General features: G+C 40.0%; 1 protein-coding gene across 3 annotated transcripts in view; it reads left to right on the top strand.

Annotated features, from left to right (window-relative positions):
* FRY (FRY microtubule binding protein) overlaps positions 1 to 14,132 on the top strand; it is a 461,448-nt gene that overhangs the window by 386,238 nt on the left and 61,078 nt on the right. For all 3 annotated transcript variants that reach the window (XM_032150526.2, XM_058437701.1, XM_058437702.1), the window contains 8 exons: positions 327 to 477; positions 1,024 to 1,127; positions 1,880 to 2,065; positions 4,558 to 4,756; positions 7,191 to 7,312; positions 10,516 to 10,703; positions 11,999 to 12,093; positions 13,290 to 13,897. In XM_032150526.2, coding sequence (XP_032006417.1) covers positions 327 to 477; positions 1,024 to 1,127; positions 1,880 to 2,065; positions 4,558 to 4,756; positions 7,191 to 7,312; positions 10,516 to 10,703; positions 11,999 to 12,093; positions 13,290 to 13,897 — 1,653 coding nt within the window. The remainder of the gene's footprint in view (positions 1 to 326; positions 478 to 1,023; positions 1,128 to 1,879; positions 2,066 to 4,557; positions 4,757 to 7,190; positions 7,313 to 10,515; positions 10,704 to 11,998; positions 12,094 to 13,289; positions 13,898 to 14,132) is intronic.

The following is a 14,132-nucleotide window of genomic DNA, read 5'->3' as shown; positions in this document are numbered from 1 at the left end:
GTGTATTTTTAGTAGAGGTGGGGTTTTGCCATGTTGGCCAGTCTGGTTTTGAACTCCTGACCTCAGGTAATCCACCCACCTCAGCCTCCCAAAGTGCTAGGATTACAGGCATGAGCCACTGTAACCAGCCCTGCAGTGAGTTTTGATCAATCCAATGCACTCCATCCTGGGTGCCAGCGAGACCCTGTCCCTAAAAAAAAACTTTTTAATGAAAAATAAAGTTATTTTTACAAGCATACATTTTTAAAATTTATTCTGAAAACATCAAGTAGAGAAAACAAGTCTCTCCCTGAAAATAAAGCACAGTTGTCTTTCTCACCCTCCAGATGATCCAATTTCTCCCTACACGGGCTGGTTGCTGACTATTACAGAGACCAAGCAGCCGCAGCCCTTACCGATGCCTTGTACTGGAGGATGCTGGGCCCCCCTGGTTGACTATCTCCCGGAGACCATCACTCCCCGGGGGCCACTCCACAGGTGAGCAGTGTGTGTGGGGAGAAGGAAACCTTAGCTTTGACTGGACTTTTCTACCTATGACAAGAGAAAAACCTAGTCCAGGTCCCACCACATTAAATTATCTTATCCATCAGTGGGATCTTGCCTGATTTGACTGCCAACTTCCAGCATATTAGCAGAGTTTGGTCAAATGTTAATCAACATTCAAAGCTGCCTGTGACCTTTGAATTTCTCCTTGATGTAATCTGGATATGGGCATGCATTCTGTGATGCTTTTTAGACTGTAAGCAACTTGATGAGAGGGACCTTGTCTTTGATTTCTCTTCATCCCTTAGCTCTTATTGCCTAGTGGCTAGAGACTCTCCTTTATGTGATTAGCTCAACCAATGTTTCTTCTTGTTGTGGAGCTCTATGCTGCGTTACAAGTTAAACTCTATTTCCCTCGAATAAGAGCCTTATGTAATGTTTTAAAAACACTTAAGAGTTATATTGTACTGTAACTTAATGATCTACTAGTATTTCCATCCCCTTCAGAAGTTGCATTAATTTCATTATTTCATTGATTAGGTGCAATATTGCTGTAATTTTTATGACTGAAATGGTGGTGGATCACAGTGTACGAGAAGATTGGGCGCTTCATCTACCATTATTACTTCATGCTGTCTTCTTAGGTAAGACTGGATCTAAAAGGCATTCTAGCCAATCGGGTTAAAAATATACAGAAGTAATTCATAGAGATTTCCTTTCACGTTGACATCCTGTTTGAGTCATTTCGGGAATATTTGATCTCCACCATTTTTCATTGCCCTTTTGTGACATCTGCTCTGAAATGTCAGCTACTTGGTCACTGTTTGAAATTGCTCTATTTCTACCATGTAAATACAGTGGTTTCTCACTAGTGCCACATCTACAAAGATATCCAAAATAAGTTGGGCCTTTTTGAGAGTCTTGGGCTGAAGTGGTAAATTTTAAGCTATGAGGCATAGTCAGCGTATAAAAAGAAAGGATATAGGACAGAGTGGGTCAAGCCCTGAGCTTTGTAGAGCAAAAATGGGAAGAGGAACCAGCCAGGGAAACTCAGAAATTCAGTTAGAAAGAGACTAATACAATCAGAATCTTTTAGTAACAGGGATATCCAAGGAAGAGAACATCTCAAGAAGAAGGAATGCTAACCACATCAAATGCTACAGAGAGGTCAAGAAAAGTTCATCTATCAGCATTTTATGAGAACATTTTACTTAAGAAATAAAGCATTTTATTTTTCCTAAGCCCAACTTCTGTATGTTGGTAACCCAAACAATAACAAAGAAAACTAAACATTCTTTTAAGATGTTCCTCCTGAGTATCCTGGAATCTTTACTATCCCTGGAATCTAAACGAGCTTAAGGTTTGTTTATACTTAGATTCTACTGTTTTTTTCCAGGTTTAGACCACTACCGGCCTGAAGTCTTTGAACACAGCAAAAAACTGCTTCTTCACCTCTTGATTGCCCTCTCTTGCAACAGCAATTTCCATTCCATTGCTTCCGTGCTCCTGCAGACCCGAGAGATGGGTGAAGCTAAGACTCTAACCGTGCAGCCAGCCTACCAACCTGAATATCTCTATACAGGTAACAGAGAAGGACTGGTAGAGAGCCTAGGACAGTTACAAATGCAGAGATAACTAACTGTGGGTGCCAGTGGAGCCCAAGTTAGCTTCTCTCATGCTATGACCTCCAACTTTCCACGTGGTAAATCAACAGTACAATAAATACACACCATTTCACTTGATGTGAACTTGCCTCTCAAAAGCTTTCTTTATTATTGAATATTTAAAATATGTTTTTCCTGGTCATATATGTGATTGCTGCCCCCATTGAATATGTTCTTCCTGATGCATTGGAAATGTAAGTGCCCACTGGCCAGGAGCAGCAGTCTAGAACACCAAAGGATGAGAACGCACAAAATAGTGACCCTTGCTACTGCCTGAGAGCAGGGCACAGCCAAGGTGCCAGATATATCACTTGTGTGCCTTCTAGTGCCCATGAAGGAATTTTCACTTTTGAATGACTGACCTTTTCCTTGAAGACACCATTAGTGGGAGCCTGTTAAAAACCATTGCTGTTTTGAAACAAAAAAAAATTCTTCTTAGAAATAGGAACAGATGGCATTAACCGAGTCAAAGAAATTACTCTGCCATGTCGCGCCATTCATGAAAACGGGTAATAGTGGTTTTCATTTAGAACCAGAACATTTAAAATATCTTAAAATGATGATGAAGATTACCAACTAACAGAGTTCAGGGACTAATTTTTTTTTTACCTATTTTACACATTGCATTGGCGCTAGCTATGGTGCGACATTTCACATGTCACTGTGTGCTTTCTGCATTACTATGAAAAGGGTGCACCTTTTATTTATCACTTGTACCCACCAATGTATTGGCTTCTGACAGATGTTAACATAGCTGTTTGGAAAACAAATATGAAATCATCATTATCTCTGAGACCTAAGGCCTACTGACCTCAGTTTAAGCACTTCACTTTGAACCAAGCTACACTTAATTGAAAATAACCTATCAATAGCCTCTTAGAAATACAAAACTCCCTTTGCTGTAGATGTTTAATTAAACGGAAGAGTTCTAGCTGCTCTAAGTCCTAAGGATAAGAATGTATTTTTTTAAATGTTAGGCAGAGAAAATTGTAATATCTGATAAGTTGTGTATATCTGTGTACATCAGTTTTGCATTTATTATACCACTGATGTGGTATAAATGATTTAAAGTGAAGATTTACCAAAAACACATACAATATTCATAGGCAAGACAAACAGTAGATAGCTAAAGTGACTGGCTCTACAGGACACAGGGAATAGGTGTACAAAGATTATGGGAAATGTTCTTTTTTTATAAACATTTATTAAGCACCTAGTTTCAACTATGGTTGCTTTCAAATACACACTAAAAATGTGTGTGACAGAAATTATTGTCTTGACTTTATTATAATAGGACACTGAGATACAGAGAATTACATAAATTCCCTGAGGCTACACGATAAGTGGCAGAAATGTTATTCAAACCCAGGACTCCTCACATCTAATTCAATATATCTATCAGACACACACCAGCACTACATACTTTTTATGATTATTAAATAGGGGAAAAGGGATAGTTGCATATATACATTTTCAAACCCACAGCCTACCCAGAGGTATAGAATGTCAACCAAGTGTATAATGAAGAAACAGTATTTGCTTATGCCATATTTCTTTGAATACCATAAAACATATTCTATTAAAATATATCAATATACACATAATACTAAAGCTTCTGGGCACATTTACTCAAAAATATTATGTATAAGTAACCAGCCATTAAGTGACTGGTATCCTCAAACAGGGTATCATTTCACATGGTTTTTTTGTTTGTTTGTTTGTTTGTTTGAGACAGAATCTCACTCTGTCTCCCAGGCTGGAGCGCAGTGGTGTGATCTCGGCTCACTGCAAACTCCACCCACTGGGTTCACGCCATTCTCCTGCCTCAGCCTCCCGAGTAGCTGGGACTACAGTTGCCCGCCACCACGCCCGGCTAATTTTTGTATTTTTTGGTAGAGACAGGGTTTCACCGTTCTAGCCAGGATGGTTTTGATCTCCTGACCTCGTGATTCGCCCGCCTTGGCCTCCCAAAGTGCTGGGATTATAGGCGTGAGCCACCGCGCCCAGCCCATTTCACATGTTTTAGAAGACTAATACTCACGAATAATTTATTAAGTGCACAGTTAGTAGATGAACTGTTACAGTTGAACTGGTCGTTTGCCTGGTCCATGCATGCATACAAACACACACACATACCTTTCTTTTATAGAAAGTATCAAATAGCAGAGTAGAAAGCAGCACATCACCTCCTATTCCCAAATACACACTCATTTACACAGCAGTGCAACTGATTTCCTAAACAAAGAAAAACTGTCAGTCTCATTTAATCATAGCCACAGCCAAAAGCAACCATTTTCTCCCCAGAATTTAAATAACTCCACACTTCTCTGCACTCCTCTGTAGACCTCATTAAGCATGCTGACAAGCACACTGCCTAGTACATCCCTCCTTGACCTTCTTCTCCCACCAGGTGGCTTTGACTTCCTGAGAGAGGACCAGTCGTCCCCGGTGCCTGACTCAGGGCTTAGCTCAAGCTCCACCTCCTCCAGCATCAGTCTGGGAGGCAGCAGTGGAAACCTCCCACAGATGACCCAGGAGGTAGAAGATGTGGACACAGCTGCTGAAACAGATGAGAAGGCAAACAAGCTCATTGAGTTTCTGACGACCAGGTAATAAGGGGTTAGGAGTCCGCTGCTATTTGCAGGTTGGTCTTTTGGAAAATTGCCAACGCTTTAAACCACACAGGTGGAAAAGTGATCCTGGGGTTCTAACAAAGTCCTGTTTCTCTTCTCAATTGCAACTGCTGGAGTCCGTGTGAACAGACACTGAGATACAGAGAATTACAATTTGTGAAAGGCAGACATCGGTAGCAGTTTCTGGATCCCACTGATGTGACAGTTGATGGGCAAGGGGATTTTGTAGATAATGATGATGCAGCAGATGGAGGCAGGAGGTGGTAGTGCCCCACAGTGAGCATGCCTTTAGTCATCTATCAGAGTTGCCAGGGGTTAGTAGTTCTGAGACTTGGCAAAGAACATCACTCTGGAAATCAAGGATATTAGCCATGGTCAACCCAGAAGCGCTGCCAAGGGGACCATTATCTGTTCATCTGGTCCAAAGAGTCATTTGTAAAAGGCAGTCAGAAACCAGAAACAATAGGAAGCATAATAGGAAAGGAATCAAACTAATAAATCAAAACCAAGAGAAACTGCAAGTGGTCCTGGTTAGGTCTTCTGGTTCTTCTCATTAACCATTTAGCTTGTAAGGCTTCAGGATTTCGAACACCCTGCGGTCTGGTAGTTGTGTAAAGCATGCTTACCTGTGACTGGGTGCCATGCTCCCCTTTCTCAGTGAGTTAAGTCCTGGAAATCTAGTCTGTGTATGTGTTATCTAATATCTCATGTGATCTTGCTTTCTTCAGCTAATGCATCAATTAATGCAAACAATAAAAAAAGAGTATTTTCTTTCCACAATTCATGATTCAGGTTATTTTGTGCAGCTCTCAACTTAATGTAGGATTTAATGTGCAGGAAGCTTAGGACAGGAGCTGATGGTGCCTATGTACAGTATGCCTGCACATACAGGGTACTTCAGAGACCCGCATGATTTGTGGAAAGGAAAAGTATTGTCACCACTCACCATCTGTCAGTACCACGTGTTTGGAATAACTCTTCTCTGAAATTCTCCTACCTGGCTCCATTCCATTCTTACTGTTGAAAACCAAGTAGATGACAGAGGCCATGTCTTCAGTTTGATTGTATGGTATTTGCAACTTGATGTGATCCTGATAAAAGCCTTACCTCTGCAAATGCTAAAATGTGAAAATTGAGTCCATGTCTAAATCTTTATTTCACTTAACATTTGATATCATTTTACTTAACAAACAAACATGTAGCACTTATGGTATGCCAAGCACTGTTCTGGTGAATTGGGAGGTTTTAATTTTGTAAATGAATTTAATTTAAAACATTTTAAAATGACTCTATAAATTAGATGTGTTTTGAGTATGCTGATAAGGTTTATAAGACTGAAATGTACTTCCAAAATAATTCATAAAATTGTTTAAAGTATTTTTTAACTCACATTTTAAGCTCGAGGGTGCATGTGCAGGGTATGCAGGTTTGTTACATAGGTAAACGTGTGTCAAGGGGGTTTGTAGTACAGGCTATTTCATCAGCCAGGTATTAAGCCCAGTATCCATTAGCTGTTTTTCCTGATCCTCTCTCTCTCCTACCCTCTGCCCTCCAGTAGGCCCCAGTGTGTGTTATTCTCCCCAGTGTGTCCATGTGTTCTCATCATTCAGCTCCCACTTATAAGTGAGAACATGCGGTATTTGGTTGTCTGTTCCTGCGTTAGTTTGCTAAGGATGATAGCCTCCAGCTCCATCCATGTCCCTGCAAAGGATATAATCTTGTACCTTTTTATGGTGGCACAGTATTCCATGGTGTATAGGTACCACATTTTCTTTATCCAATCTGTCATTGATGGGCATTTGGGTTGATTCCGTGTCTTTGCTATTGGGAATAGTGTTACAGTGAGCATATGCATGCATGTGTCTTTATAATAGAACAACGTATATTCCTTTGGGCATACACCCAGTAATGGAATTGCTGGGTTGAATGGTATTTCTGTCTCTGGGTCTTTGAGGAATCGCCACACTGTCTTCCACAATGGTTGAACTAATTTATACTCATACCAACAGTGTAAAAGCCTTCCTTTTTCTCCACAACCTTGCCAGCATCTATTATTTTTTGACTTTTTAATAATCACCATTCTGACTTGTGTGAGATGGTATCTCACTGTGGTTTTGATTTGCATTTCTCTAATGATCAGTGATGTTGAGCCTTTTTTATATAATTGTTGGCTGCATGTACGTCTTCTTTTGAGAAGTGTCTGTTCATGTCCTTTGCCCACTTTTTAATGGGTTTTTTTTTCTTGTAAATTTGTTTAAGTTCCTTATAGATGCTGGGATTAGACCTTTGTCAGATGCATAGATTGCAAAAAATTTAAATATGTTATATGTTTGGAGTCAGGACTGTATGTATAGTTTTAAAAATGTAAAATGACAGTTATATTTTTGACATTTTGTGTGTTTTGTTTAAGGGCATTTGGTCCACTTTGGTGCCATGAAGACATCACACCTAAAAATCAAAATTCAAAGAGTGCTGAACAGCTCACTAATTTTCTACGTCACGTTGTATCTGTATTTAAAGATTCCAAATCAGGTACTTCATCTTATTTGCACAGATCCCTCTTTCAGCATTGTTCTGTAATGGACACTGTCTCTATATGATGATTACAGCACCTTAGAGCGGTCCTGCACTCCACATCATAGCACGACCATATTCACAGGGGAGTTCTGAAGCTTGTTCAGATGCTGCCTAACTGCATGGTATTTAATGCCGTGTATATTTGCGTTATGCTATCAAATAATTTTCCTGACATACTTGTTCTACTTCTTTCATTTACCTTACTAGAATTAAACTGTGCCTATAACATTTTCTTTAAAGAAGGCTATGAGGAATTAATCTCATTAATTGACTCTCATCAGTCTGGTTAAATGGCTGGTTAAATGGTCAAACTGTTTTTTTTTTTTTTTAATTGTGATAAAATGTTTTTGGCTTTAAAAGTTTTTGCTAACAATTCCTGTGCAAATGACTATTCAATATTCTAAATAGAGTGTGAGTCCTTTAGCATCATGATACTTAAGTGTTTGCCTTCTGCTGAATTCCTTCAGGTCCAAGTTGGCCTGGGCTGATTTGTGTGTGAAACTTAAATCTGGTTTCTCAACAAGTTGTAAAACCATCTCTGCCTTTTTTTCCTCACACCAGGCTGGCAATATTAAATCCAGCTCCCTGGCTTTTCCAGCTGCTCTGATAATTAGCACATTTCCCAGTTTGAAACATTTTGGATTAGCCACATATCTTTTCATTATCAGAGGACACTTACTAAAAAACAAAAGATACTGACAGACCGAAATGGGAGAGTCATTGCTAGGAATAGACTTCCGTTTCTAGTTTTCAGTTTCCCCTTTGGAATTTGTTTAAAATATGAAGACCTCAAAAGCCAATTAATAATTGAACACAGCCCAAAGGAAGAAGTTTACTATTTGTATGTAAACCATTAATTAATCTAAAATCTTGGATTGAATGAAAATAATAAACATGAGAAAATATATAAATGCCTTATACTGAATTCTTGGAGGGTAATTCAGGCTGCATAAAGTCTAAGTCTTTTTGCACCTTGATCAATTTTTACTGATTCTGATTTCCTTGTACATCCCTGCTTTTGGCCTGTTTTCTCTATACATACACAATGTATTCCTGGAAATACTTGTGTTAGTCAGGGCGGCATAGCTGCTGTAACAAACAGCCCCCAGAGCTCAGAGGCTTAACACAACAGAAGATTATTCCTGGGTCCTGTAACAGTTCAGTGCAGGTGTTTGGCAGGTGGCCTTCCACTGGGTGCTTCAGGACCCTCCAGCCTGAGGCTGTGCCACCCCCTAGGCTGAGGCCTCTGCTGGGCCCTCTGCAACCAGCCAGCAGGTGGAAGAAGAGAGAGTGAGAAGAGGATTCCTCAGGATGAGTTGATACCCCAGACTTAAATGGGGTATCCAGTGGGTTTTTTTCTACATTTCATGGGCCAGAACTCGGGTACCTGGGCACACCTAACTGCAAGGAAGACTGGGAAGTATAGATTCACTGTGTGGCTGGAAAGAAAAAGAAACCTTTTCCTTTTCTCACAGGACACTGTTGCGGTGATGGTGGAGTCTGAAGTCCTACTAGTACAGTTCTAGCCTTCAGGTTCATTGTGATTTAAATGGGCATTTGCTCATTTGAATCACATTTATCATTTGCCAGGGTACCTAACCTCCACACAGAAAATAGGTTCAGTAAACAAACCTTTATTTTGATAAACAAAATAAAGACATAAAAAGCTTTTTTGAAGCATCATTCATAAGATACGAACAGCCTACATGGGTTTAATCCTATGCTTACTACCCTGAATGTGTCTGAAGTTAATTTTCCAGGGCCCTCTGTTTTCTCTGCAGGAACATTTTCTTGTATAATCTATTTGTCCCTAGGGTCAAGTAGCCAAGCTGCAGCTAAGAGCAATGACATTGAATTATCCCTTCTGGCCCACTTTCATGTAGCAGCCAAATGTGCTGCAGAGCCTCTGTGTCATAGAGACAGCCTAAGTCTCTGTTTCCATTCAGTCCTCCTACCCTTGTAGTCTACTTTTCTCCCTGCAGAGAGGCACAACAAGTATATAATTTAATGACCTAGAATTCAGTCATGAGCTTTATCTTACATTTTCATTCCCATCTGATCAAATGGTTTTCTGATTACTGAGATTACCTATGTACAATTGGAAAAACAAATATTCAGGCAAAAGTTTAAATTATGGCTGCCTTCTTCACAGTATCTACACTTCAATATCTGTATATCAATAAAGCAAAGACTGGCACAGACCTTAGTTGTGTTTTGAGTTGAATAGACCCACTAACAGCTTTCCTCTATTCTGAAATTTCCTCTACTCTAACAAACTTACAAAAAAAGGAGAGTATTCTATGTAAAAAAGGTAGTACAGAAGAATAATATATGAAAATAGCAGAGTAATAAATAAGAATACATTTGTGAACCTATGTTATGTTTCAGACACTATACTAGGCACTTTGTAAGTTGTTTAATTTTCACAACAACTGTATGAGACAAGTTAAAGATAAGGAAACAGGCTCATGGAGAACAAATTCCTTTCCCAGAGTTAGAAAGCCTCTAATTCAATACCAGGACCATCTTGTTCCAAAGCCTTTTTGTACTACACTATACCTCCCGAAGATTTATTCAGAATTTGTTTTTATTTTAAAATGAGGTGGGTGCAGTGGCACACACCTGTAATCCCAGCGACTCAGTAGGCTGAGGCAGGAGGATTCTTTGGGCCCAGGAGTTCAAGACCAGCCTGGGCAACAAAGAAAGACCCTGTTTCCAAAAAAAAAGAAGCTCGACATGGTGGCTCATGCCTGTAATCCAAGCACTTTAGGAAGGCAAAGCAGGCAGATCACTTGAGCCCAGGAGTTCAAGACCAGTCTTGGCAACATAGTGAGACCACATCTCTACAAAAAATAAAACTATCCAGGCATGGTGGTACATGCCTGTAGTCCCAGCTACTTGGGAGGCTGAGGTGGGAGGATCACTTGAGCCCAGGAGGTAGAGGCTGTGGTGAGCTGTGATCATGCCACTGCACTCCAGCCTGGGCAGCAGAGTGAGACCCTGTCTCAAAAAGAGAAAAAAAAAATGGTTGACTTGTAAATAAGTACCACTATAAGGTAGCCCTGTGCCGTTAGCCTGTTTTAAACTTAGAGGTAACTTTGATGCCCCAGAGCATGTAGAGTAGAGACCGACCTATTCTGTGGCTCTTGTTACCCTAGGCTTCCATCTGGAGCACCAGTTGAGTGAAGTTGCATTGCAGACAGCGCTCGCAAGCTCTTCAAGGCACTATGCTGGTCGGTCCTTCCAGATATTCCGGGCCCTCAAGCAACCTCTGTCAGCACATGCCTTATCTGACCTTCTCTCAAGATTGGTGGAGGTGATAGGAGAACATGGAGATGAGATTCAGGTATGGAAGGGAAGACCACTGAGCTCATAAAGGATGAGCTCTCTCATCTCAATGAGGTGTAAACTATTTTTGAGCCTTTCTTCTGTCAACAATTATTCCAGCCATCTGGACATGTACAATATATTTTTTCAATTTTAGAGGTTGACTTTTATATTTACAAAAATTATTCCAAGGAGCCTTGTTCTAGAAATTCAGTGGATATTATCTCTTTTATATAAGCCAACAACTGGAAATCCTCTGGTGGCTTCTTCTTTGTTGTTTTTGTGGTTGGTTTTATTTGGCAGGTGGCCAGGGGATTATTTTGTATAGTTTGGGGTTTCTGGCTGCCAACCTAGGATGCAGTTATACAGTCTCCCTACCCAGAGCAGGGACCTCCATTGTATCTGTGCAAAGCACTACCTCTCTCTGTATGGTTAGTCTCCAGTAGACTGAGAAGAGCTGAAGAAGGAATGGAGAGTGACAGCCACAAGGAGGCCCTCAGCTGAACAGGTTGAGAGCTGCTGGCATTACAAGCTCTCTGGCTCTGGCCAAGTCCTTGTTTCCCTTCAGAAATGTTCCTGGCTGGACAGTGGCTCATGCCTATAATCTCAGCACTTTGGGAGGCCAAGGTGGGCAGATCACTTGAGGCCAGGAGTTCAAGATCAGGCTGGCCAACACGGTGAAACCCCTTCTCCACTAAAAATACAAAAATTAGCTAGGCGTGGTAGCACACGCCTATAATCTGAGCTACTCAGGAAGCTAGGGCAGGAGAATCACTTGAACCCAGGAGGCAGAGGTTGCATTGACCCAAATCGTGCCATGGCACTCCAGCCTGGGCAATGGAAGTGAGATTCCATTTCAGAAAAACAGAAATGTTCCTGCATCTGAGGAAGCCTGCACACCTACAGGCAATACCTGCTTCCTTCTTTCAGCCATCAGAGGTGCTGTTTAAAACACCACGGAGGCAGCTCTTCCTGTACCTCTCCTCTTGATCTGTGGCTTTCAGACATTGCCACTCTGTATTTCAAATGCCCACCCTCCCCTCAGCAGAGGGTCATGCTTGCCCCCTCGCTGTTGGATTTCAAATGAAAGTGATCTGTTGAGGCTCTTAGACATAGGGAAATAAATTTTTATGATTATCTGCTAACTCCTAAGCCATCTGAATTTCCTAAGTGGCCCTTAAAGCTTATTTTAGACTTCATAAATTAAAGCAGCAATAACATTATTGGAATAAAGTTTACATTAATTAAATTTATCTTCAGGAAATTAACAATGGTTACAAGCAATACAAAATGCTATCTTTGCATGTTTGGCAGGGTTATGTAATGGAAGCGCTCCTAACCTTGGAGGCGGCTGTGGATAACTTGTCTGACTGCTTGAAGAACAGTGACCTCCTAACTGTATTGTCCCGGTGAGAATCAGCTTAATGATATTTTGACATCAAGTGTACTCTACAGGAGTATTTGGGAGTTGCTGGACTTTAGGCAAAGTACAAAGAAGAAATCTAGTTTTTGTAGTATATTTATGACCTGAAAAAGTATGTGTAATGCTTTCTTAAGTTAAAAAAGAAGTCATAATACACACACACACACACACACACACACGCATTATATAAGTATTTTAAAACATCAGGAAGATAGATACTGTTATCTCTGAATGATAAAATATTAATAATTTTTCATTTCTTTTTTTGAGTATTTTTCCAAATTTTATGTAATAATTATCCTATTTATTACATTGATAAAGAGAAGCAAAAGCTAAATATTATTTTTAAATGAATATATACAAAGCTTCTGAACTGTTGCCATAAAAACAATTGGAATAAATGTTGACTTCATTCAAAGAAATTCCTACCTTAGTATCTTTTTTTTGCTCCTGCCAATGTTTAATAACTCATTTCAAATTATTCATGACTCTATATTCCGTCTGTGTTATTGAGCTCATCTTGCTTGAAATTGACTCGGTAATGTTATCTTGTATCCGATTGGGCCTTGTTTCATTTTTAAGTTGAGCATTTTTTATGGATAGTTTTGGTATGATTACAAACAGCACACATATTTATCTATGTAAACATAAAGATTCATCTAAATCAGTAAAAATACAGCAAGAATGTTGACAAAGAGTTTTACCTTTTCAGCATAGACTTAGAAATAATATTTCTTAAATTTTGGTAAGTACCAAAAAATTTCCTTTGACATGAACATTTACCAGCTTCTTTCTGGATAGCATAATTCCCATTTCTGTTCTCCTTATCAGTCAGTTAACAGAATATTGGAGGTTATACCTATCAGGTACATTTTATGTCATAATTACTCCCACCCAAATTCAAGCAAAACATAAATGAAATATCAGTAAACTTTAAGGCCAATTATTGATTTCTTTACATTTTCAATAAGTAGCAGTCAGTATTGGGCTTTTTGTTTTGTTGATGAGGGTTTCTCTTGTTTTGTTTTTTATAGCTTTAAGGATAAGGAAAAATAAATGAATAAAAAGTGGCATTTCTAAAGAATGATTTCCCTCCTGCAGTGTTTCTCAGTGGACTTGAAAGGACTGGCTTTTGATGACACATGTTGGCATCCTATTAAACTTATTTGTTTTTATACCTAGCTCTTCCTCACCAGATTTAAGCTCCAGCAGTAAACTAACAGCAAGCAGAAAGAGCACAGGACAACTAAATGTGAACCCTGGAACCACCAGCGGCAACACCACGACTGCAGAACGGAGCCGGCATCAACGAAGCTTCTCTGTGCCCAAGAAGTTTGGTGTCATCGACCGATCCTCTGACCCACCTCGAAGTGCCACACTGGACAGAATTCAGGCTTGTACCCAACAAGGCCTCTCCTCAAAAACCAGAAGCTCATCCTCCTTGAAGGACAGTCTCACGGACCCATCCCACATAAACCATCCCACCAACCTACTGGCCACCATCTTCTGGGTCACAGTGGCCTTGATGGAGTCTGATTTTGAGTTTGAATACTTAATGGCCTTAAGGCTGTTGAGCAGACTACTGGCACATATGCCACTCGACAAGGCTGAGAACCGAGAAAAGCTTGAGAAACTCCAGGCGCAGCTCAAGTGGGCCGACTTCTCCGGGCTGCAGCAGCTGCTGCTGAAAGGATTCACATCCCTCACCACCACAGACCTGACCCTGCAGCTCTTCAGTCTGCTGACACCAGTGTCCAAAATATCCATGGTGGATGCATCCCACGCTATTGGTAAAGCCAGCCTTGTTCACCCTCTCTCAATTCTGATGGTGGTTGTGTTCGTCATTTGGTACAATAAGATAATATGAACTTACTGCTTTTAACAATTCTGCTTAAAAATGGTTCCTTGGGAGTAGTTTATTTTTTTCTCATAAAATTCTATATAATGTAAATCTCAATGATCTATATTATAGAAAATATTTTAAGGCAATAGCATAAAAGGGGCCAAAATTATTTTTAAGATATT

The sequence above is a fragment of the Hylobates moloch genome, unplaced genomic scaffold (assembly GCF_009828535.3).
Source record: "Hylobates moloch isolate HMO894 unplaced genomic scaffold, HMol_V3 SCAFFOLD_4, whole genome shotgun sequence".
Classification (NCBI taxonomy): Eukaryota; Metazoa; Chordata; class Mammalia; order Primates; family Hylobatidae; genus Hylobates; species Hylobates moloch.
This window is presented reverse-complemented; position numbering and strand designations above follow the sequence as displayed.